This window comes from Anopheles maculipalpis, chromosome 3RL (assembly GCF_943734695.1).
Source record: "Anopheles maculipalpis chromosome 3RL, idAnoMacuDA_375_x, whole genome shotgun sequence".
NCBI lineage: Eukaryota > Metazoa > Arthropoda > Insecta > Diptera > Culicidae > Anopheles > Anopheles maculipalpis.
Genome location: NC_064872.1, coordinates 40,029,316 through 40,052,173, shown reverse-complemented (window position 1 = coordinate 40,052,173; position 22,858 = coordinate 40,029,316). Strand labels below are relative to the sequence as shown.

Sequence of the window (22,858 nt, the reverse complement as noted above, 5' to 3'; positions counted from 1 at the left end):
CCATGGTTCGGCTAAGTCGCCATAAATCGTTCTTCAGCATCGGCTTGAGCTGTTTTAAAATAGAACAAAAACAACAACTTTTCTGTAGATCGAAGCAATAAACGAGGGGAAAATAATAGTAAACGCTTTCAATCGTAGATTTTAGGAAATTTCGCATAGTTTTCCTGATGTTCACATATTTTACATTGCAACTATCAAATTCTTGTTGAGTTTTAAATTTAATTTCTTGTTGTACTTGCAATAAAAGTTTTTTTCTAACACTGAACTTTTCAAAATATTTGTCTATTTTCTTAACACTGCTATGGTTTAAAATTACAGCATGGGCTTCCTCCTTAAATTAGCTCTGTGGATATAGTATTACTTTCACTTTTGATGGATTTGTGGTTTCAGAATCAGTTCAGTAACTATAACTAAACGGTACCGAAGATTAAACCATTTATACAGACTGAATAAAATCTATAAATGTTAATGTACGTAAATAAATAAAAATAAAATAAAGAAATCCTTTCAACGATGGTGGCGTATCCACGGCTGGTGGCGATTTCCAGTGTTCTTTTTCTTATTTATTCCCAAAACCATAGTGCCGACAAAGAATGCCGCCATTTGAATAAGTTTACATAGGATACAAAGCTCACCCATTTGCCGCGTATTTGTACAAGATTCTTTATGAGAAACCGTGCGTCTTTGGTTTGTTTAATAATCTTTCGCTTGTTTTTCATTCTTTTGGTGATAGTTTTTTCAGAACTCATAGTGTGTGTATTTTTTATGCATTAACTCACATATTCCATGAGGTTCTCACATTCGGATTAGAAGTGTAAATTTCAGATAATGAAGGATTTTTTCAAACAAATGCTGAAGTGTTGCTTGATATCCCTGTAACTTCATCGATGTCCTACCTCAGGTCACAACATTATTTATGTGCTTGATGTGCAAAAAATCTGGAAAGGTATCTTAAATTAATAAAAAACGAATCGATCAACCCTTGTCACAGTAAGCTAAGAGGCTTGTCACAGGCCCTTCCGAGTCCGGTTCGACTTCGACGGCTCGACTATGGAGTTTTGCTTTCGGTGTAATGGTAAAAGTCACAACTGAACTAGGTGCCTAACACTCAAGCAGGATAATGGTATTTATATGTGGTTTCCGCTGAAGGACCCTCTCGAAATACTGTCATTTCCAAACACTCACGGTTATAGTATTTATTTCACTTGAAGAAATGCTATAAAGTGCGCCCCTTGACGCACTAACATTGTCACTCTAGTCACCTTCCAATGCGACGATGAATCACACACAAATCGCAAACATGCCGATGTAATGATTGATGAGAACCATGGCGATGGGATTGCTTTTATCATTTCTCCCGAAGGAATTTCAGTTATAAACCAAAAAAAAAAAAAAAAAAAAGGACACAGATCTTCCGCTGTGTGATATGTTTTCGAGTTTAGTGAACAAACCCTGAAACCCAAAGTTTCAGCCTGCCCATTCTTGTGCTTCAATCTCTCGTACCGTTGATCTTGTGTGAAACTCAAAGAAGCGGCTCGAAAAAACTGCTGATCCCTTTGCATTAGTTACGAACCTTTGCCTTCAGTTCCTGGCGCCAGCATTCTTCCCTTCGCTCGCTTCATGGTTACAAACGGGAAAAAGAAACCTAGCCTAGATTGTGCTTAACGTTCTGGGTAAGGAAGAAAAAATGTGTCATTCATTTTGCTGCGCCGGGTCCTTTCGGTATTATCCCAAGCGAAACACGACACATGTTCGTAACTCGATGCCACCGAAGATGAGCAACGTAACAAGAAACTTTGTTGTAAGAAACAACCGAAAGAACATCGTCTTGCACTTTTGTGTTGAACTAGCTTCAACAGTTGAATAGATTACCAAGCTGTACTGTGAAAGCAATTCATATTGCGTGATTATGGTTCCATTTACCTTTTTCTTTGATTTTTATTTGTTTGTCAACAATCGCCAAACGTTTTGCTTTGATTATACATTTTCTTTGGAACATCCAACTTTTTCTTGATAAATGTAAATCTTTTTGCATGTTTTTAAATTTTATACTATGAACAGAACAGCAAACTCTTGTTTCATTTCAGATTAAAAGAAAAACATTGCAAGAAATTTTTTTTATACCAACTGCACAGTTTACTTCTCGAATTAAACATTCAGAAGGAATTAAATAGGCGACAACGAATAAACTACCATCGCAAACAATATAAAATTAACCAAAGCGATTACGCATTTTCCCCATTCACATGCGTATCATTAAATCCCAATTCACAGGGAAGGGTCCCTTTGTAAGCCATCCCAACCGGAATCGATCGCAAATCAGGGATTAAGTCTATAATTTAACGCACAAACTCTATTACCATTCTTCTTTTCATACTCTCAAGAACATATCATTCCAGAAATCAATAATGCTGTGTAATGAACTGTTCCGAACTGTCACGCTAGTTCATTTATTTTTTAAGGAATCAAAATGAAGCTTTCCCATGGACGTAATTAACCTTATGCTCTGTAAACCTGATACATAGATGAGCTGCGGCTGGCATTCGTATTCGTAACTGAGGTTTGAATTGTTCATGAGAACAATTTGATTGAGACTACATCCATCTCATTCCACTTCATAAACTTGTAATTGGAGCAATGGATTCAAAAAAAGTCCTTTCAAGAAGGCTGTATAATTTAAAAACCGTATCGTTTTATTTTTGTCGTACACTCCATCAATTGTGTTTTAATTTCGACGAACTCATTGAATTTTCCGACTGGGGTGAATTTTGAAACAGGATTCGTTGCTACCCTAACGTAACGGAGAGCTTGCACTGTGAAGGGCATTATGTGCGAGTGTTATGCCTCATATAAGCTGTATAGTTAAGCTAACACGGTGGCAATCCCTTCGGGCAGTATTGGCACGACCCTTTATCCAGCGCGAAACCGACACCGACACCGTGGTATTGAGTCAATTTTTGCAGTACCGTTCAAATCGTGCCAGGAGTCGAATCAAAGGTGCTTGTGAACTTGTGGCACTGGCACTCGCACAGTAGATTTTCTTCCCCTTGTTAGAGTCCGATTTAAATTGCTGCACGGTAACGGGTATTATAGTTGGTATGCAGGGCGAAAAAGTAAGACAAAATTTGAAGGAAGAAACCGTTGTGACGAGTTCATTTTGCATAATTCATTGCAGCGCGCACCTTTTGAATGTTACATCGGAGCCCCACGCTTGATGGAACGATGGCTTCGACGTGCTTCTTCTTCAGTTTTCTTAACCGTCGATACGGTCCTCCATCATGTCTGGAAGGTTTGCCGACTGTCGGGAGCCACAGTTATTTATAGTTGTCATTAAATAATGTGTTCGGTAAATTTCTTTTTCTCTTTAAATCACCTCGTTCGCATGTAAGATCGCATTCTTCACTTTCCGTAGCATGGTGGAATATCTCCTTCCGCTCCATTATGTCTTACATTCATGCAATTTTTATATGCTTTGGGGATTTTACAAGCGCATGAAGTGAAAGTTATTGCACAAATGGAACATTTCTTTTTCTACACCAAAATTTTTGGTTAAATACTTTTACAAAGCTCAGAAACTATCTTCAAAGTAAGCTATTTCGATAAACGGATTGAATGTTGTGATTAAATTTTATTTTATTGCTTTCAATTTCACCTCAAGAAGTTATGATATCCGATACGATTCCAGTAAAATGTTTGCTGCTTTGTCATCTGCTCGATATGCTAAACTAGCAATAAATGCATCTAAAGTAGCGAATGTCCCACGATGAAATAAGATACATTACAATCCTCGAAACTTCCCTCGGTTCTCCAGCCACCCTAAGGAACGGTTCACTGTTTTGCTTTCCCACTTTAGCAAGCATTTGGTAAACTGGTTTACGGCTTGCAATTCTTGCTCAGGAGGAACGAGGATGTATACGTGTGAACGAAACTTTTCCTTCTTTTTCTACATTCGCAGCGAAAAATGTCTTCATTATCTGCAAGATATTATCGGCGAGTTTCAGCGACATGCTTGGCTTAAATTTATTGAGCTTGTGAAGCTTTGCTTTGTGGGTATTAGGTTCCTTTCGGAGGTAGCAGCCATCAAACTTCGGAGATGCGTCGATAAACCTTTATCCGCTATCAAGATCGGCAGCGCTTAAGAAATTTTTTTTCTCACATTTTTCGTCCGTATTGGTTTTTCTAAGAAAATACATTATTTAAAGGCATGTAGTTGTGTTTTTGTGTGATGTTGTAGATTATCAGCTAGCTTCAATTATCATTTTGAACCAAATATTAATCATCTGGAATACGACAAATTACCTCCCGCGGAACATGGAGTATTGGCCTTTGATAACTGTTGTGATCTGAACAGGCTTGACTACAAACAATATTACTTAAATTGTTATGTTTTCCGTCATTCTAATCACTTTTGGTAATTGTTTTTCGATAACAAATCACCACCGTTGTGCATGTACGTTCTACGCTACATTCAAGGTTTACTTTCTCTCTAATTGTTTCCTCTTACAACATGTCAAAATTTGCCACCAACACACCATCAAATTCGATTATATCCTTATCCTATCGAGCACGAAAACCATAAACGAAACCAATCACTAACAAACACTTTATTCAATTTTCCAATTACAGGTATCACCTGGGCTGACAAGGACCTTCACTTGCTAACGAATGAAAGGGGAATTTCGAGAGAAAAAAAAAATATCCCCATAACCATCGACCAGTTGGAAAATTCTACAATATCATGCAGTAAACCAGAAACGCCATTCGACCAGATGGAACGACGGACAAACTAACGAGCAGCCGCGCTTGACATTCTACCACATTGTAAAGAATCTCATCCCGATCCTTTCGCTATCCAGGACAATAACGGCAGAATGGTGTCTGTGTGGTAGCTGAAGTGAAATCGTGGATGATTTTCCGAAGGTGCTATGTCTGCACCATATTGTTTCCATGTTTCGTTCGTGTCGTGGAACCAGCTTGTTGCACCCTGACATCGTACAGTGGGTTAAAGTGTGTGGTGTATAACATTATAAAAAAAAATCACTGTCACAAAGTCATCAAATTTGCAAAATTTGAGAGCATAAAAGACAGTTTTTATTCTATGTGTGTAAACTGTGCAACAAATGAAAAAATTTACTGCTGGATTGAGGAATAACTAGATTAAAATGAGTTCAAAAGCAACGTTAAACAGCATACAACGATATTAAAATAAGCATGATGCAATGATTCTACAATATACTTATTTTATATGCTTCTTTTATCGCATTGCTCACTGCATTTCATTTCGTTAACAATTATTGTATTACAATTTTTAAACTAATAGATTTATAGCCACAAACAACAGTGATTAAGAAAAGTGAACAAAAACTTTGTTGCAAAAAAATATTTATATATCTTGTTTAGTTTCGTGTTGCTGAAAAAAGCAAGTGAATTGCTCAACTGAGTTATCATAACCGACACAACATTAAACCCACCGACTGGTCAATGTCGCTGAAAGTGACTTACGGGTGGCCTAATGTGTAGCTTTGTGCTGTTCCCACTAAAGGGATACTGTTCAACCGGCACACATACGCCCCACTACACACGTACAAACACATACTCCAGATAGCAACGGCTACTGCGCGAGTCGTAAACATGAGGATAACAACAGCGACATTGTTTCCATTATTTATCGGCTTGTTCGGCTTGGTGGAGAACGTAATTGGTCTCAAAGTGAATAAGGATCACCAGCACCAGCGACAGCTCTCAGGTGGTCCGCTCGACAGAGGTCGAGGCGGTTATTCGTCGGTAAACGACGATTTCGGCTACATTTCCGATGCCATGCTGCCGGATGTACATGGCGACAGTACCAGCTTGCTCGGTGCTACTATGTCAAAGGGCGCCACCAGTGCTGCCGGTGGTCCACCATTCAAATCGGATGTCTCCACTAACTTGCCAGCTTTCTCCGGGACCGTTACCAATGCAAAACCGATGCACGGCGGTGCCGACGACCGGTACGAAGAAGAAGAAGAGCCGGACGAAGACGATGGATACGAGGATGGGGGCGAACTATTGGGGAACTTCGATGAAGACAGTCGAGCTACCGAGGATCGAGCTCCGAGTGAGAATAAGCACGACTCGCTGGACTATACCGATAACATTGAGGTAGCCTCCATCGATCAGATCGAAAGCTTTGGAGCGGGAAATGACGGGACTCCGCTTCCGGTGTTTCTAGTCGAGCCAAAGAGCACTTATGTAATGAAAAACCGACCAGCCAAGCTGTACTGTAAGGCGTCTCATGCACTACAGGTAAGACAGAGATACTTTACTGAAATTTATGGTACAAAACCGTTAGTCTTAACACTTAAAGCATACGTCACATTTGAACATTCTTATCATGCATCCAAATCATGTCTCGCAAACAACGCAGACCAGCATGAGAAGATCAAATAGTCTGAGCAGTAGAATTCGACGACTTTTAATTTTCCGTTTTTCCCTTTCTCCACAGATCTCATTCAAGTGCAGCGGAAGTACAAAACCTCCAACGGAGAAAGAACACCACACCGATCCGCACAGCGGTGTTCAGCTGCAAGAAGCCACGGCCACCATTACCCGCGAGCTGGTCGATGAGTTCTTCGGCAAAGGTTCATTCAAATGTGAATGCCGTGCCTACTCGTCCCGCGGCCATGTGAAGACGCAACCGGTTACGATCCAAGTGGCAAGTAAGTGTTAATTACCGACTGGTTACCATTTCTCTTGTGCAGCGAAGTTGAATTCAGGCGTGGATTCAGAAAAGAAGAATGTTTATGACGCTAATACTTATTTGAGTAATTCATGAACTAATGTCGATGCATACTGTTAATCATGAGTCAAATATTATCAAGAATACCATTGCTTACATAATTTTATTACATTTTAATAACTCTATTTGGGATATATTATCAGTCCCAAAAGTCCTAATATTGACTAAAAACTAGTTTCTCTGCAAAAAACCACATAACTTTCTCTGTTCAGCTGATGCATCATCTGCTTGAGCCAGTGTGAAATCTTCCGTAAATAAATCTAATATGGGCTGATTTCATAAAAAAATAATTTATTAACTTGACTCATGTTTACCGCTTTGTTCTTTGTTCTTGGGTTCGAAATGGTTCCGGATTCTGGGTAGGACCCAAAAGCATGAGATTTATGAGTTCCGCCTTCAAGGGTCTGAAAATTAAAAACAAATGTCTGGCTCCAAAGCCGACTGCGAACCCCTATGGAACGCAGCATAGAACCATAATCGTATTCCCGCAATATTTTCTTTTCAATAACAACAGAAGGCGTGTATGTACGCTCCTCCTTACGTTACAAAGGAAGTACCCTAGTATCGGGCGCCCAAAATTGGAATATGGGAACTGGCGATTAGAAATATACATCGAAGAATGTACGTTTTGGCCGATTTCTCACGCCAGAATGATTATAATCTTTTTGATTTGGCTCAAAAAGATGAAGAATTCAATTCAATTCAATGATGAAGAGTTAATTTTACTCACAACATTGTTTATTATACATAATAAAAACTAGTATCATGAGAAAATGTGCCCGTAAAAGGAATGCCATAAAAATACATTTTAATATTCAAATTTCCTCATCAATACATTCCTACGATCCCAGGTATATGCACACAGTTGCATTTTACATTTGTTTGTTAAGCTCGATTGCGTTTCACAGTCGTGAGAATGGTGGTTGATAAATATCGATGAAAGCCACCCGTTGTTTAAAACACCCGAACCTTACACCCACCATCAATCAACGAGCAACGGAGAACAATCCAAACGCGCTGCTCGATGTCGTCAAATTAGTTTTCGAAAGTATAATTTTTAAATGTCGAACATTCCTCTGCAGCCAAACAAGCAAAACAAGCGCTACGCTGTCTTCCAATGATCGTTCGACATGGAAATCGACTGGTACCTAATAAATATCCAAGAACATCGTTGAGGCATCGCGTTAGGGGCCGCTTCTAAGACACAAAATGGAATTGTGAGAACGGTCGATCCGTTCTTGTGGTTTTTTGGTCTAAGACCACCTCTGGGATATATTCGTGGGCCGGAAATTCACCGAAAGCGATGACCCGTTACGACCATCCGAACGTCAACGCTAGCGAAGATGGAATTTCCGCTTTGAACGAATGTGTCATCACTTCCAATCGGAACCTCAAGCATCGAGTGAAGCGATGCTCATAGTTTGCATCAGTGAAAAAAGAAGGACAATTTACCACATTCATCACCTCGGCCACATTATGCATAACCCCTGTCGACCTGTGGTTCGATGACCGAAGAAGGAAACTCTGTCAAACCTTCAATTCGGATGCAAATTAACATCGACAAAGGTTTCGACAATGGAATTTTTATTCGTCTGAATCAAAAGTCGTCAAATGATGTAAGAATTACCATGTTACTACCATTGAATCGATAGGCATCGATGTCGATGTCTCCAAGTTCCAAAAACAAAGATCAACTGTCGATAAAAATTTACAAACTGCATTCTACTCTTGCAGTTTTGTTTATTGAGCCTAGCTCAACAAGGACTGTTCTACAACAAGAGGTGTTTGTCTTCTTGGCTTCACGACCTACTAAGGCCACAATGACGGCTATCTAATGGCTTACTAGACTTGCTGATACCATGTAGTTAGCTAGTCAATTCTGACTACGGGGGAACGATTCGTATTGGATTTGAACGCCAGTCCTGCAATGTGAAAACTGACGTCGTTTTCACCCCTAAATAAGGGGTGTGTAGGACCAAAATAACTAATAAGTACAATTCGCATACAAATTTCATGGTTAACGAGACATTCACCAACAGACCCTTGACCTTATTGAACTGCAGCATAATACAGCTTATTATTTACTCACTCGTTCGCAACTACACGCATCGTTGACAGCATGTTTGTGCAACCAATGTTTCCCATGGTAAATGGTACGACAAACAATCACCACTGACCAACTCAAGAGCAAGCAAATGTCTACAGGTAATTGTGGAGAAGGCCCTCTTAACTTCGCCTGGGCTTTCGCTCTATCAAACTCTCTACCCCACTCTCTATCGCTGCCCATCTCGAGACCCCAAACGGATCACGTATCATCTTGACCGCTGTCAGATATACATGATACAAACACCTTCCGTTAAAAGTGACACATGATCTTTACTTAGATTGATGGGTTGTTGTATCGCAAAGTGTCAACATGGAGAAAACTTACCGGCTGCGGTGAAATAATTATTCAAACCCTTATGACAGCACTTGGTTTACTGAATTTAAGTGGCACATTAATTTCTCCTGTTTTTTTTTAAATGACAATACTTTTATAAGGGTTTTTATAGCTTTCAAAAAGCAAAGTATCAATGTAAAAAATGTTCATTCAATTTTGGGAACTGTGGAACCTCACGCTTCTCTACCGTCTGTTTTTCATTCCGAGCGTCCGTTTTTCGCTTCGTTCGCAAATATATTACCACTACCAGCTCAACTTAACTGCATCTTTTCTGCTTTTTCGCAGCCATTAAGAAACAAATTAGCATCTCACCGAAGATCGTGCGCGTCGCCACGGGTGGTCGGGCCGAGCTGAACTGCATCGCGAATGCAACACCGGCGGCCAAAGTCGTGTGGCTGAAGAATGGTGCCCCGGTGCAGGCCAATCCACCGTTCGTACTGCTGGCTGACAACTCGCTGCTGATTGCTCGAGTGGAAATACAGGTAAGCTGTCCATGACCGCTGCACGGTGTACACCCCTCCAAGGAAAGCATACTGCAGGCTTCGGTGGGATCATTCTACACCGTTCTTTTTTTGTTTTCTTACTCAACGCCGGCAACCTGATACGGTCGGTTGGGCCATCATAATTTTGAGCATCCAGCGAAGCATGTTGGCAGGAAAGGATTCTTTCAATGAGAGCAGTGCTGGTTTGGATTTGGTCTCTGGCGCAGGTCTTTCTTTGCTTTACTATTGTTATCTCATCCGTTTCCTTTTACTCGACGGAGCGGGAGAAACTGTGCAACGATGGTATTGTTAAGCTCATATCCTTTTTTTTATTATCATCCTGGTATGATGAAATCGGCGCATAACATATTGTGTAGCTCGAACCAACATGGTATGAAACGGATTCGATTAAAACCCGATGAAGCAAATAAAAAGAAATCGTTCCAGTCCCGTCCGAAAAGGATTCGATTAAAGCTTCTTGAGAAAAGAAATTTTATCCTTCAGAAATATGGTTTTCCTATCGCTATCCATCTTTGATCGTCTTTTCCCGCCTTCATTTGTGGCAGAAATACGGATACAGCCATTCATCCGTAGACCAAATCTGACGATTCTCGTCGAATGACTGAACGGGGGCCGACCAGAAAACAGTGTTTTGTGGTCTAATGGCCTTTCAAAGGAAAGGAACGCCCAAAGAGATATCCGTTACCGGTCTTTGTTACATCGTTCAAATGATATTTTTGTATTTTTTTTTTAATGCTAACAGTGACTGATGCATTTTTTATAACCGATGGAGGCGGTACAGCTGGCATCATTCTTAAATTTATACTCAAATTTCTATTCTTTCTTATTGCTCAACCCATATCAAAAGCAACAATACGATGGCTGTTGCTCCGCTGGGCTGCTGATCATTTCTTACGCATCTTTCCCATTTCTCATTCATCCTCATGTAGCTGCTCATCTTTGCTGACTCTTCATTTGTTTCGTCTTTTGTTACCTTCCTCAGGACATGGCCAATTATACATGTGTTGCGGAGAACATCGTCGGTAAGCGCGTATCTGAACCAGTTCCAATCACCGTCTACGGTAAGTGTTTCCCTCACTCGGTTATTCAACCAACCAACTCCACCTATTTGTCATCTGGTCATTTTTGTTAGAAAAACGATACAAAGAGATACAGAAGAGGATATTCCCTACAGGACCCTTAAGTTTTAAGGGTGCTCAGTATTGAAACATCTTAACGCCAAGAAACAGGTCAACTGTTCTTCCCAGGCTTTGTGTCCTTATACAGCGTTCAGGAGGCAGTCCTTGTCAATTCTAACTTCATTTGGTTGTCTTGTTCAAAATTATGCACCCCTACAATTTGTTTCAGCCTTTTGCGTTTACTGCACAGAGCTGCTCTTTAAAGGGCCCCTTAATGGACACACGTCACTCAAACTGACAGGCGAGAATTCTTCTGGGAATATTTTTGAAATTCCAAGACTAAATTATGTTACTTAATTCTGAGAGACACCCGGTGTTTGTACCACTCTCACCGACTCGCCTGTGGGAGTCCTCGGAGCCGACGACAATCGACGACCGACGAAGTATAGATGCGCAGAAAAATGTGGGTTATTTGTATGTGCTGATGATTGATCTGCATAAATTTCTTCCTGCCGAGCGGTAAATATAGCTACCGAAAATTATGCGAGTGTGGAAAGCCTTCCCACGGTGCAAAACGCAGGATGCTGTTAGTGCGTGAGATACTTGACATCAAACATGTCATTATTCCATCATCAGAATCTCATTGTCTCCGGAATATCCCTAACTTGTGAAGGAATAAATTTAAACATTTCCCCTGCAAACGTCATGAGAGTTTCTCTAGATACCTAGGCTCTCTGTATTGATTTTCTCGGTGCAATAGTAGGTGTTACAGATTGAGGGCAAATTTGTTGGGAGGTTCGTTCGGAAGCTGCGCAGAAAGTTAAATACAATTAAAATAGAAGAAACACTCTAGATCAGTTGTAGTTTAACAGATATTTAACATGCCCTTCGAGCTTAAAATAATAGGGCCGTGAACGTATCATATTATCATTGTAACCATATAACCATGTCTGTTTATTTTTTCTACGTGTCAAAGTTGATGGAGGCTGGAGCCAATGGAGCTCGTGGACGGACTGCAAATGTCCCGGTCATGCCAAACAAGGCCAAAAACGTACTCGTGTTTGCAATAGTCCTGTACCAATAAACAACGGAGCACCGTGCAAAGGTGCGAGCACAGAGTCCACTCCTGATTGTCTTCCTTGCTCTGGTAAGTCGATAATAATGCCTTAATCGAAATGTTATTGTTCCATTAGCTTTCAGCTATTTATCTTTTTTGTTTACATGATTTCATTCGAGAATTTGTTAGTTGAAATTTGAGACACTGTTACACTACATTATTTCATTCATTAACTTATTCTTGTTATAACTATCACCAATCCATATTTACATCCCAATTACCCACATTGAGTAGACGGTCTCCAAATTGTGAATCCTAATGGATATCATCTAAGTGGTAAGATCATCAATCCAGACTTATGTCTTTTATTCATACTCTGTATTGCATGACCATTAAGCAATGATTGCTGTCATGAATTTTGTTCAAATATACTGTAACTTAAATTTCTTAATCTTCGCATGTTTGCATTCTCTTATATGTGATTATCATCAAGCAGTTGTTAATTGTGAATTTCTTGTAACAATTACATATGATTGTCCATCTTACGCTATAGTAATTTTCATCATCCATTTACAGCCGGTCGCTGGTCAAGCTGGTCCGAGTGGAGTGAGTGCGGCCCAGACTGCACCCAGATTCGGCAGCGATCGTGTATCAGTAGCTCGTCTTCAAGCGGAAGTATAACAGTAGCCACGGCCGCCTTGGTTGCTAACAGTTCCTCTGCCCAAGCATTCGCTATCGATAGTGGTTCCATCGTAAGCTGCGTTGGAAAAAGTCAACAATCCATCAAATGCACCGGTGGGATGTGTAACTACACGGCACAAGGTGAGTGTCAACTATTCACTGTTCCATAATCTAAGTATCTTCTTCTTCTTGGCTTAACGACCTCTAAGGTCATGCCGGCCATCGAAATGGCTTACTAGACTGCCGATACCACGTAGTTGGTTAGTCAGGCCTCACTACGGAGGGACGGTCCAGTTGGAATTTAAACCCCTCGGTACTGCTGTTTGAAGACCGGCGCCGATGTCCCCTATACAACCGGGCCGCCCCCAATCTAAGTGTCAAAGTAATTTTTTATAGTACATTATTTATGCAAGCAAAGATCATAATTAAAATCCACATCACTTTCCTGTTATTAATTTACGTGAAAATCTGCTTGACCATTTGATTAAAATTTAATTTTTATCGTAAATAATTAATCAACCAGTCTGTCTTTCCATTGTTTTGAGAATACCGTTGAATGACTTCTCTGGTCAACATAAGCATCGTGCACTCGGTGCGCAGCTAAAATTTTATTCATACCGTTGCTTTAACCTCCTTTGCAATGCTGTTATTCGAGAAGGCTGATCCTTAACGAACGAAAATCTGGACGTGAAAAAAAAGCAAAACAACGCAAAAAAAAGACATCTCCTACGACAATTCCTCATATTCTACGAAGCATACCTCCGGCAAGACTGCACATCCCCGGCTGTCGGACTCGCTAATGAGATTATCAAATACATTGTCGTTGCTAAAAATGATTTGAAGGCAAGATACGAAAGAAGGGAAATGTCACGATTCAGATTGTTAGGATTGGGATGACATCTGCAAAATACGGTCAGAAAGGACATTTCAAAAAAAAAAAAGCGTATCTTGCGCGTTCTCTCTTTAATGAAACAACGCTTGAAAAAACAAGCTAAACCGATGGCACAAACAATTTTCAAGTGGCTGATACGTCGGTATATCTGGAAAGGGGAAGAAAGTACATTTTTAGCACCTTTTGCTGCCAAGTGCCAAAAACCAAAGTCACCTCAAGTAGCCGGCTCAGGCACTTTCAATTATATTTAAAGGACGCAGCAGGATACATTTGCCGAAGGTTTCACGATGCGTCGGCACTACAGCACAACATAAATCCTGGAAAAGGTACGACATAAATCATGTTAACCCAGGTCTATCATAATTCAATTTTCTCGCCCAGCATGCCGCCCAGATCACGCAGAACAAGGAAAAAATTAAACACTCTGGGTGTGCTTTAAGCAATTGATATATTGAAGAAGAATTTGAAAAACTTTCGAGAATAAACTACTATGGTACGGTAGTACGTAAGGACAACATTGACTAAGGACACAACACGGCAAAGGATTAGAGATTATTTCATTGGCGTATTTACTTTGCGCTCGCCCACTCGGACACTTTTCCCAACGCGTGTCTCTCGCCTAGCCACTCTACGGAAGACACCATTTATGGATTTCCATCCGTGATTCATTATGCCAAATTAACAGCCCATCATCTTCAGTGGAAAAGTCCACGTGAAAATAACGCCACCGACAGAGGGTGAAATATAATTAATGATGCGAACAGAAGCAGCTTCGGTACGCCATTTCCGTCAGCACATTGTCGATCCTTGTCCTATTTGATAAAGGATAGATCAACGCGTTTTTTCGGTGCGTGAATGACGGTAATTTTTTATCGGTAATGGAATCATAAATTTGGTTAACGTATTTGCACAAGGACGTAAGACAACAACGCAACGAAACTAAGGCAACGGGAGCTATAAAACCTGCAGTAAGACAAATCATGCAAGATAGCACATATTTTGTGCTTGGTATTCTGCCGGTCGCAAGTGTTTGTTGAGCCTTTGTGATGATAAATGTTACGTGTTTTCTGTAGCCTACATTTGGTAATGCATTAAACCGTGACACTAGCATTGGTGCGGACATCCTCGCTACCGACAACGGCTCTAAAATATTTTAAAACATGATAAACTCCTTGAATCCTACATCTTAATCAGCAAAAGTACAGTACAATCAGGCTCACAACGAAAAAATACTTGTAAATTATTAAATATTTATCTACTACAGGTTTTTGTTCGAAATCAGTAGTACATCAGTGGATCGTAACTAAACAATCTTACGCCTTTTCTACATCTCCTATGCTAAGAAGTGTTCGATAAAACTCCGAACGACGTGAAAATGAGTATCTTTATTGACCGGGAAACCGTATCGAACTACGCTCAAATTCGATTTTCCAACTCAACTCATTCTCGTACCCAAAACTATAGCACACAACAAAGTGCCCGACCAACTTTGGAGTAGCTTAGTTTGAACTTCTAGTGCTCCATTCGGTTCACTTCACCCCTCATAACTTTGGTGGCGCCATATCGTCCATATCCACTTACATATTGCAGCATAATGTCGGTACATTGTTGTATCTGGTATGCATCAATGTTCTAAAGACGGCTTAAAATGGGGTACGACTGATCTCCCCACTTTGATGTTGCCGGTTACAATGCTTTGCGTGTGGAGAAAACACCAGATGCTCGATCAACCTGCCATTCGTAAGTGCATTACTTGGCAGGCATCATATGGTGTAAGATATAAATTCAATTTAAGAAACTTTCGGAGTACACATGGTCAAGAACTGGAAACGAAGCAGATATCGTCATCTGCTTCTTAGCCGGCACCAGGCAACCTTTGTCGGTGTTATCCTATGATGGCGGTAATTAACTATTTGTGGCTTGAGTTACTCGTCCGTTCTGCACGGTCCCATCGAGGATTGAACCCAAATTTGATGAGATTTCGAGACGTATATTAGCGAGTGAAGCTGTAACCCAACCCGTAAACATTTTAAATCTTTATTTTTATCATTTTAAATCAAATCAAATCGAGTTTTACTGATACCACGTAGTTGAATAGTCAGTCCTCATTATGGAGGAATGACCAAGATTGCTTCTTCCACTGGATCGCCCCAGAAAAAAATCATACTCAATTACGTGCTACAATCCATAAACTAATCCTTTAGTTCCATAACTTCGACACCATGATTGATGGAAGAAGTGCAGCACTCACATTCAAAACATACATAAAGTGGAAATAATAAACAAACACACCCGGCAAGTAGCAGTTGAGCTGAGCAGCTGGTTAACAAGACGCATGCTGATCATTTCAAGTCACTCTAACAAGCTTACTGAAACGAAGGGAAAACCTTCGAATCATTACAAGAAATTGGATGTGCATCGGAACAGTCATTGCATCGGAAATGTTACTATGTCTCCTGCATCTCCTGCAGTCAAAACAAAGATCGCTTTTTTTTCTTGAAAATAGTTTTACTTCAAACTGCCATTATCCACCGTAAACTAATCCAGCACGAAACCGGACACTACGAAAAACAAATTTGAACGAAATGATGAGCGTAGGAGCGAAAACAGAACGTCCACAAACATTAATTGCTGACGATGATTTACACACAAAACTTTCCCCGATCGATGTTTTGAGCACAGCTAAGTTTAGAATTCGTTTTCCACTCCATCATCGCTACATTGGAAACCGCTAACAGCGGAAGATGTCTATTTCTCTTGTTCGTATGTCGTCAACCGAGACGACATCATTAATTATCGGTGAAATTTCAACGAGAAGAAATTGATGATGAAGTGTCTTCGTGGAAGTCAAGCGTTCATCAATGTCACTAGCATAGCAGTGCCATGAGGAACAAAGAAAATTCTAGTCTTCGGGTAAAAAAAAATGCATGGTTGAACATTCCTCACAGAACATCGATCTGTACAACACTTCACTGAGAAGTCGGAAAAAATGTGTGCTTCTGCGTCATTGTCATTTATTGAAAAACTTTCGTTTCGCCTTCTCCAATGGCATACTGTTCTAATATTCAACTCATTCGTTAGCTAACCATTTAATTGTGAGCTCAAGAATAATTCATACAATTTACACATTTCGATTGAAACATTCACAACTAAACAATTCTAGTAATGAACTAACTCTGTTGTGGAACAACTGTGCATACATTAAGCTAGTTTCTAACCATAAGCTTAACTGCTCTAGGAACCTAATATATCTAACAAAGTGATGGGTTTTCGTACACAAACTGGCAAATGCTGGCCCTTGGTTGACCCTTTCCGCTGCTATCTCGAATGACACCATTTGATATGTTTCATAAACGTGCGCAATATGGAAGACCAACGATTATCATAAAATGATAACATTTTCATCAAACTAAACTATCAACCATACCATTAATGGCGGCCGTATGCCTTCAACTTTTTCGTTGATGATGCTCGCCCATTTGGTCGGTGCAGATAACAGCCAGAAAGGGCGAATCCACATTGATATGCGAAGAAGAGACCTACCGAAGATTGTACGCAGAGAAAGGACGCAAAATACCAGATGGAGACTTATCTTATCTACAACCCATCAGTAGACTGACAGCGAACATTGGCCCTCCAAAATGTCCAACGAGCTGGAAGCCAAATTACGACAACGAATTCCCATTAGTGTCGCCACAGACTATTGCCGAACCAATCGACATCTACTATTGCATGTCCAAAATGTGCATTACTACTGATACACCGATGCAAGTGAATTAAACAGTTCCATTTGTCACACGATTCGAAAGAAGCTACTTTTCCGATGACTTTTCCTTCCGTGGTATTTTCTTACCTATGGGACCACAAAACTTCATACATCTTCTCAAAACGGTACTCGGTAACATTTCGTTGCACCGTCGATCATATGCACATTAGTCAACACCTGGCATACTGCATTCATTATCGTTAAAAGTTGATGCTGTGTCAGTTTTATGTGTCCAAACGGGAAGCTATAAATTAACTTTTCTCCCACTGGATGCAGCATACAGATGTGATGCTACTTAAATTCCACGACGTTGTAGTTCCCGTGTGTTAGCTGACACGATCATGGTCTTCACTCATCTAGCATGCTCCCGTTTTTATGCCCAGTTGCGGATGGTGTCCGATCCGGATCCAGTCAATCGGGAATGAAATCGAGCGATTCTGTGCTGATTAGACTCGGTTCAAAACACGCTACTGTGGTGAAGGTGAATCGCCTGCTGCATCGTTCCAGCGCGTAAGAGCCATACGAACCGTCATACCGATTGGATGCAATCAGCGGAGGAGTTCAGCAGCAGCTCGTAGGGAAATGAGAATAAATTTCCATAATTTTAATTAACCTAATCCACCGTCGCAGATACGCCCACTATTCACCAATTACGATTGACACCGTTTCGAGCAGGTTGCTTACAAACTTGATTGGATCGTACGTGGGAAGCTTAGCTATTTCGAACTATAGTTGCATCCAAACCTACTTTACCGAGACGTTAAGGGCCGAGTTTTGTTTCTTTTTTGTCTTAATCGTAGCTCGTAATCACTAAGCGACAGTAAATATTTTCTATAAGTTGTTTCCAGTTTGAGGTTTAGTGGAGGAATTTGTAAAACGGATTTACAGTTGTTCCTGACAGGAACCACAAATAGCTTTAGTCTATTTGTTTTGATCACATCGTTTGCTTCACATATTTTTACTAGCAGCTTACTAGCAAATAACAATTTCATTTATTTATTATTATATGAGTAATTCAGTTGAATCACTGCATACTATATGTAATTTTGTTGTCATTATGGCAACAATTTTGTCACAGTTTACACACATTTTTCAGCCTTTCTAAGTTTGTTAACAGACAAGCGACTGTGCCAGCATAATCTGCTCTAAATTCCCAACGACTGTTGTAATCCGATATGTTCTGGGGTACGACAAATGCAGCCGCTAAGCCTAGCTTGTTTGAACACATGATTAATTATACTATTTGCATCGTTTAGATACTTCACACCGATCAAACTGTTTCCATTCACTGACCACGCAGCTCTCGGCAGTTTCGGTTTTAATAGGACGAGGGTTTTATTCCTTTTTGGACACAAAATTTACGTCCAATTCACTTTACCAAACAGCCGAACCCCACACTGACACATTAAGTGAAGTTTTATTGATGTTTATGCTCACGCTTCATCGCGATATCAACGAATGTATCGAAATTTAAGATACTGCATAACTTAACAAGCACAATGGTGGGTGTATTCGATTTCGAATGTTTATGCTCGCCAGAAAATGTTGGACGACTTTCTACTTTGTAGCCGTTTATGAAACAACTCATATAACACTCCATAAAAATTACGATTATCCAAAAAGGCTTCAAACGGTTGTTGGTTTATGTTGCAGATAAGCTGCATATCGAATGACCAAAACAGCATAATGCCCAGATCTGTTCAGGCGACCCATTTTGTAGAGTACAATGACAGTGCCAGCCAAAAAGCTGGGTTTATTGCCATTTATTAAAACAACGTACCATGACAAATTTGACTAGCGCTGTTGTACAAAATTAAACAGAAATGTGTTATACCATAATAGTAGCACACAAAATTCAGAAAATAAGTCCACTCTTGTCCATAACAAATCACTTTTGTCAATAGATGTTTTTTGAACAGCGAAATAAGGTACACTAATGCGCCGAACAACACAAGATTAGATATAAATGGAGATTGCAACTGAACGTAACCGCCAATTCAAAGCCAACAGAAGAACAGTTAAATTATATACTAGATGTAATTAGGGTTGCCACACTCTGATTGCATTTTCCCAAACATCAAGGAAGTATTTTATCTCATGCTCGCTCTTTGTATCTGACTCGTGTAATTTGTGCTGGTTGTAATTTTCTAGCATAAAATATCAACCCGCCTTGGCGGGAATTATGCAGACATCGACCATGGTTGACTTGCGTTGCGCACGTGTCGTTTTGATGTCACGATACTTGAGCAACGTTCCTTTGATTTTCGGCAGCATTATCATAGTCATCTGCGACACCACAGAACATGCTTAAAACTTTGTCATGTGCATCGTCTAAAAATGTTGAATGTTTATATATTCGTAGCTTAATATTGAAATTTTATTAAACTTATTTGAACATAATTCATTCTTTATTTCTTTTTTCTTTCTCTATGTTTTGCTTTATGCATTGGAACTATAATATAATTGATGTAATTCCTTCAAATTTGCATCGATCGAACTTTGTATCTTAAATTAATTTTGCAAATAATTGATATCATTGATGAACATGGTTTTGGGACAAATTTGAAATGCTATTCTGCCGCAGCGACTTTCCATGATGCATCTGTCACTGTCATTTACCGAATGGATCATCAATATCAATAACGTTATTATGTTTGGTCGAGTGTTCATGATTGCATTTACCAATACAGGTGGAAAACAAGCCCACCCAGATCATTGATGTTTACCACTAGCGGCCGAAAGCTACTAGCGCTTTTCGGCGATTGCATTTTCACCCGATGGTCACCTCTCTCACACTATCTCGCTGAACTCTGTGCTAAAAGTGACCGACGCTTGTCCTAATTTATCGTATGCTCGATCATGTTGAGGCCGGTTCAACGTACTCTTCCTTGCAACAAATCCATTAAAAAGCGTAAATGAGTTCAGTGCAGAATGATACCAATATTGACAAACCTTAATTGAGTTGGATGTAAAATCAACCCCACCCCCGCTTGACTTCAGCATGTTCGTTGCGGCGAACGTCGCAACACATACGCACACACATTTATGGCATTGTGCCAATTTATGTCCTGGCTTTCGTTGAACCCTCATCATTTGACAATAATTGCGTTATCAGAGGCGGGTATGTTTATGTTTTCAATCATGTACATCGCTGTCCTATCAATATTTGGCTTAGTCCGGTGGTTCCGTTGCAATTTATCCTTGTCGTAAGCTCGGGCAGTCGAGCAATAACATTTTACGCACTGATGTACGAATGTCCATCAGCGAGCAGGCGAGCTTAAAAATGTGATGCATAATAAAATTAAACCAATTTCGTTTCCTATACGTGAACGCATCCCAGCTCTGGATGGCACGAAACGTGGTGTTGAATTCATAAAATGTTCAACAACCTATAAACTTGGATGTTTTTATTGTGGTTGCCCATCTTTCCTACGACTTGAAACAGAACTTAACAAAATTACGGAGAGCCATCTATCGAATCTACACTATTAGTATAAAATCATACAAAACATAGCATTTAAGATCTAAATTAGATTCAAATTTCATTCACGCTTTTACAACAAATTTTATAGTTTTCTGCTCACAGCTTGAGGTTGTAAATTGTCATGTAACGACCTTAAAATGCTTGTTGTATTACCACTGCTTATTCATCACCATTTGCTTTAAAATGTTGCTTTAATTCTCAAACGGTTAACAGTTTGTACCTACCCACCAATGACCAAAACAACCGAAAAACCTCTATCCATCGCGTTTGGGGGAACCTATTATTAATTCACATTCATCATTGACCGGTCCGAATCGATTAAGGTTTCGTCGTAAGGTCTCCAGCATTTTCCAAAATTGTTCCACGTTTCAGATTAACAGCCCCACCACCGCTCTTCACAGTTTCCTTGTTTTGTTGTGTCTCAAGACGTCCAACTGGGCCCAAATTACCTCCATCGGTGGTTGTTCAACAAAACGCGAACACATCATTCTCCCGATGCCCGATGGTAAGAAGAAACAGCTGATTTACGAGCTCCGGGCGCGTTTGTCGGCGAACGGCCACGAGAAACAAACGGTACTGGTGTGTGTGTGTGTGTGTGTTTATAGGCAAAGCCGTGGAAACGCCGAGCGTAGAGCTTCACGAAACTTGCGCACCCAACCTTCAGCGAAATAATTTAATCTCAACCGTTTAATCAATCGACACAGGTATTAACGAGACAGGTAACAGTCTATTATTGTTTATTACCGTTGAAAACTGTCTAGCTGAGCACATTGACCGACTTCGAACGGCTAATACCGCGGCGTAGATTCAGAACTATGCGGCACCGCGAATGCCAAGCCTCCAAATGTCCGTGCAGAGAAATACCATCGACAACGATGGGCCACACCGTGAGCGACCTTTCACAACTTGTGCACACTCGCCACCGTTGGATGATTTAAGAATCTGATAAAACATGCTCAAAATCATCGCTATAGCCATTTTCGTGGTTAAGTGCGTTGCATAGTCGCGTTCCCCCTTTTTGTGTTGGCCAATATTCTACTGAATCGTGCCCTCCCGCAGCTTCTCAATAGATAGTTAGACACGCGGAGACGAACACTGTTTGGTGTATGAGTTTTTAAAATATTTTATCAAACATGGACAACGAAATATTTATAGTGTTATAGCTCAACTTATAAAGGTAACAAATTCGCACAACCTTATAGCATATTCGTCGAAATTTCTTTAAACTCCATCCTTAAATGTTTTCTATTGCATAAACAAAAGTGTTGCTGACTCTACATCTGTTGAATGATTAACTCTTGCTATATAAAAAATGATCATTTCATACCTTGTAACACAAAAACTTATTCTCTATGATTAAAACAACATAATAGCGCTGTCGAAGCATTGAAATCCATCGAGGCATTAAAGAGCTCTGACTACTTTATACAAAACATAGCGAATATTCTAAGCTCTTTGTTCAATAAAGCATTCCGAATATCGCTTATATGGCTGCCTGCTCATTGCGAGATCCCCGGCAATAAAAAATGCAGACTCCTTGGCCAAACGAGGTGCCTCCGATGGCAGTATTTTTGAGAGGTCGATTCGCCCTCACAAGTTTCTTCTCACCCCACAACAGCTGTGTATGGCCCGCTGACAGAGCATGTGGGATGAGGACGAACTCGGGAGGTTCCTGCACTATATCTCACCACAGTTTCCCTGCGACCCTGGTTTCACGGGCTCCCGGTAGATCGTTCATTTATTCGCATGATGTCGAGACTTATGTCGAACCATCATGCAATGAATGCACATCTTCAACGTATAGGCAGCGCCGACTCCAAGGTTTGTAGCTGTAGCAACGGATACCACGACATTGACCACATCCTCTGGTCATGTGTGGAGTTCGATGCAACAAGATCCGGACTTTTAGCAGCCGTTCGGGCATCCGGAAGATCCCCGGAAGAATCAGGAAGGATCAGGAAGATCAGGAATCGGTAAAAATTTATTTGAGAGATCTAGGATCGTAACTCGCGACCTTGTCGTTGGCGGGATGTCTGGGTTCGATTCTGCAGTAACCTTACAGGGTTATTGTGGTTGACGGAACCTTGCGTTTTGCTGTCGCCAGCGACAACATTAGATCACTGAACCAATTAAATTAGG

The 22,858-nt window shown here is 40.4% G+C and overlaps 2 protein-coding genes across 3 annotated transcripts in view; both read left to right on the top strand.

Annotated features, from left to right (window-relative positions):
- LOC126565731 (protein brawnin) overlaps positions 1–22,858 on the top strand; it is a 402,985-nt gene that overhangs the window by 103,723 nt on the left and 276,404 nt on the right. The gene's annotated exons all lie outside the window — the stretch shown is intronic.
- Positions 5,479–22,858, top strand: part of LOC126563917 (netrin receptor UNC5B-like) — a 37,011-nt gene continuing 19,631 nt past the window's right edge. Inside the window, exons 1-7 of one of the 2 annotated variants that reach the window (XM_050220715.1) lie at positions 5,479–6,285; positions 6,485–6,698; positions 9,504–9,700; positions 10,704–10,782; positions 11,816–11,986; positions 12,191–12,232; positions 12,473–12,718. In XM_050220715.1, coding sequence (XP_050076672.1) covers positions 5,632–6,285; positions 6,485–6,698; positions 9,504–9,700; positions 10,704–10,782; positions 11,816–11,986; positions 12,191–12,232; positions 12,473–12,718 — 1,603 coding nt within the window. In that variant the 5' untranslated portion in view covers positions 5,479–5,631. The remainder of the gene's footprint in view (positions 6,286–6,484; positions 6,699–9,503; positions 9,701–10,703; positions 10,783–11,815; positions 11,987–12,190; positions 12,233–12,472; positions 12,719–22,858) is intronic. The other variant, XM_050220717.1, reaches the window with a different exon arrangement.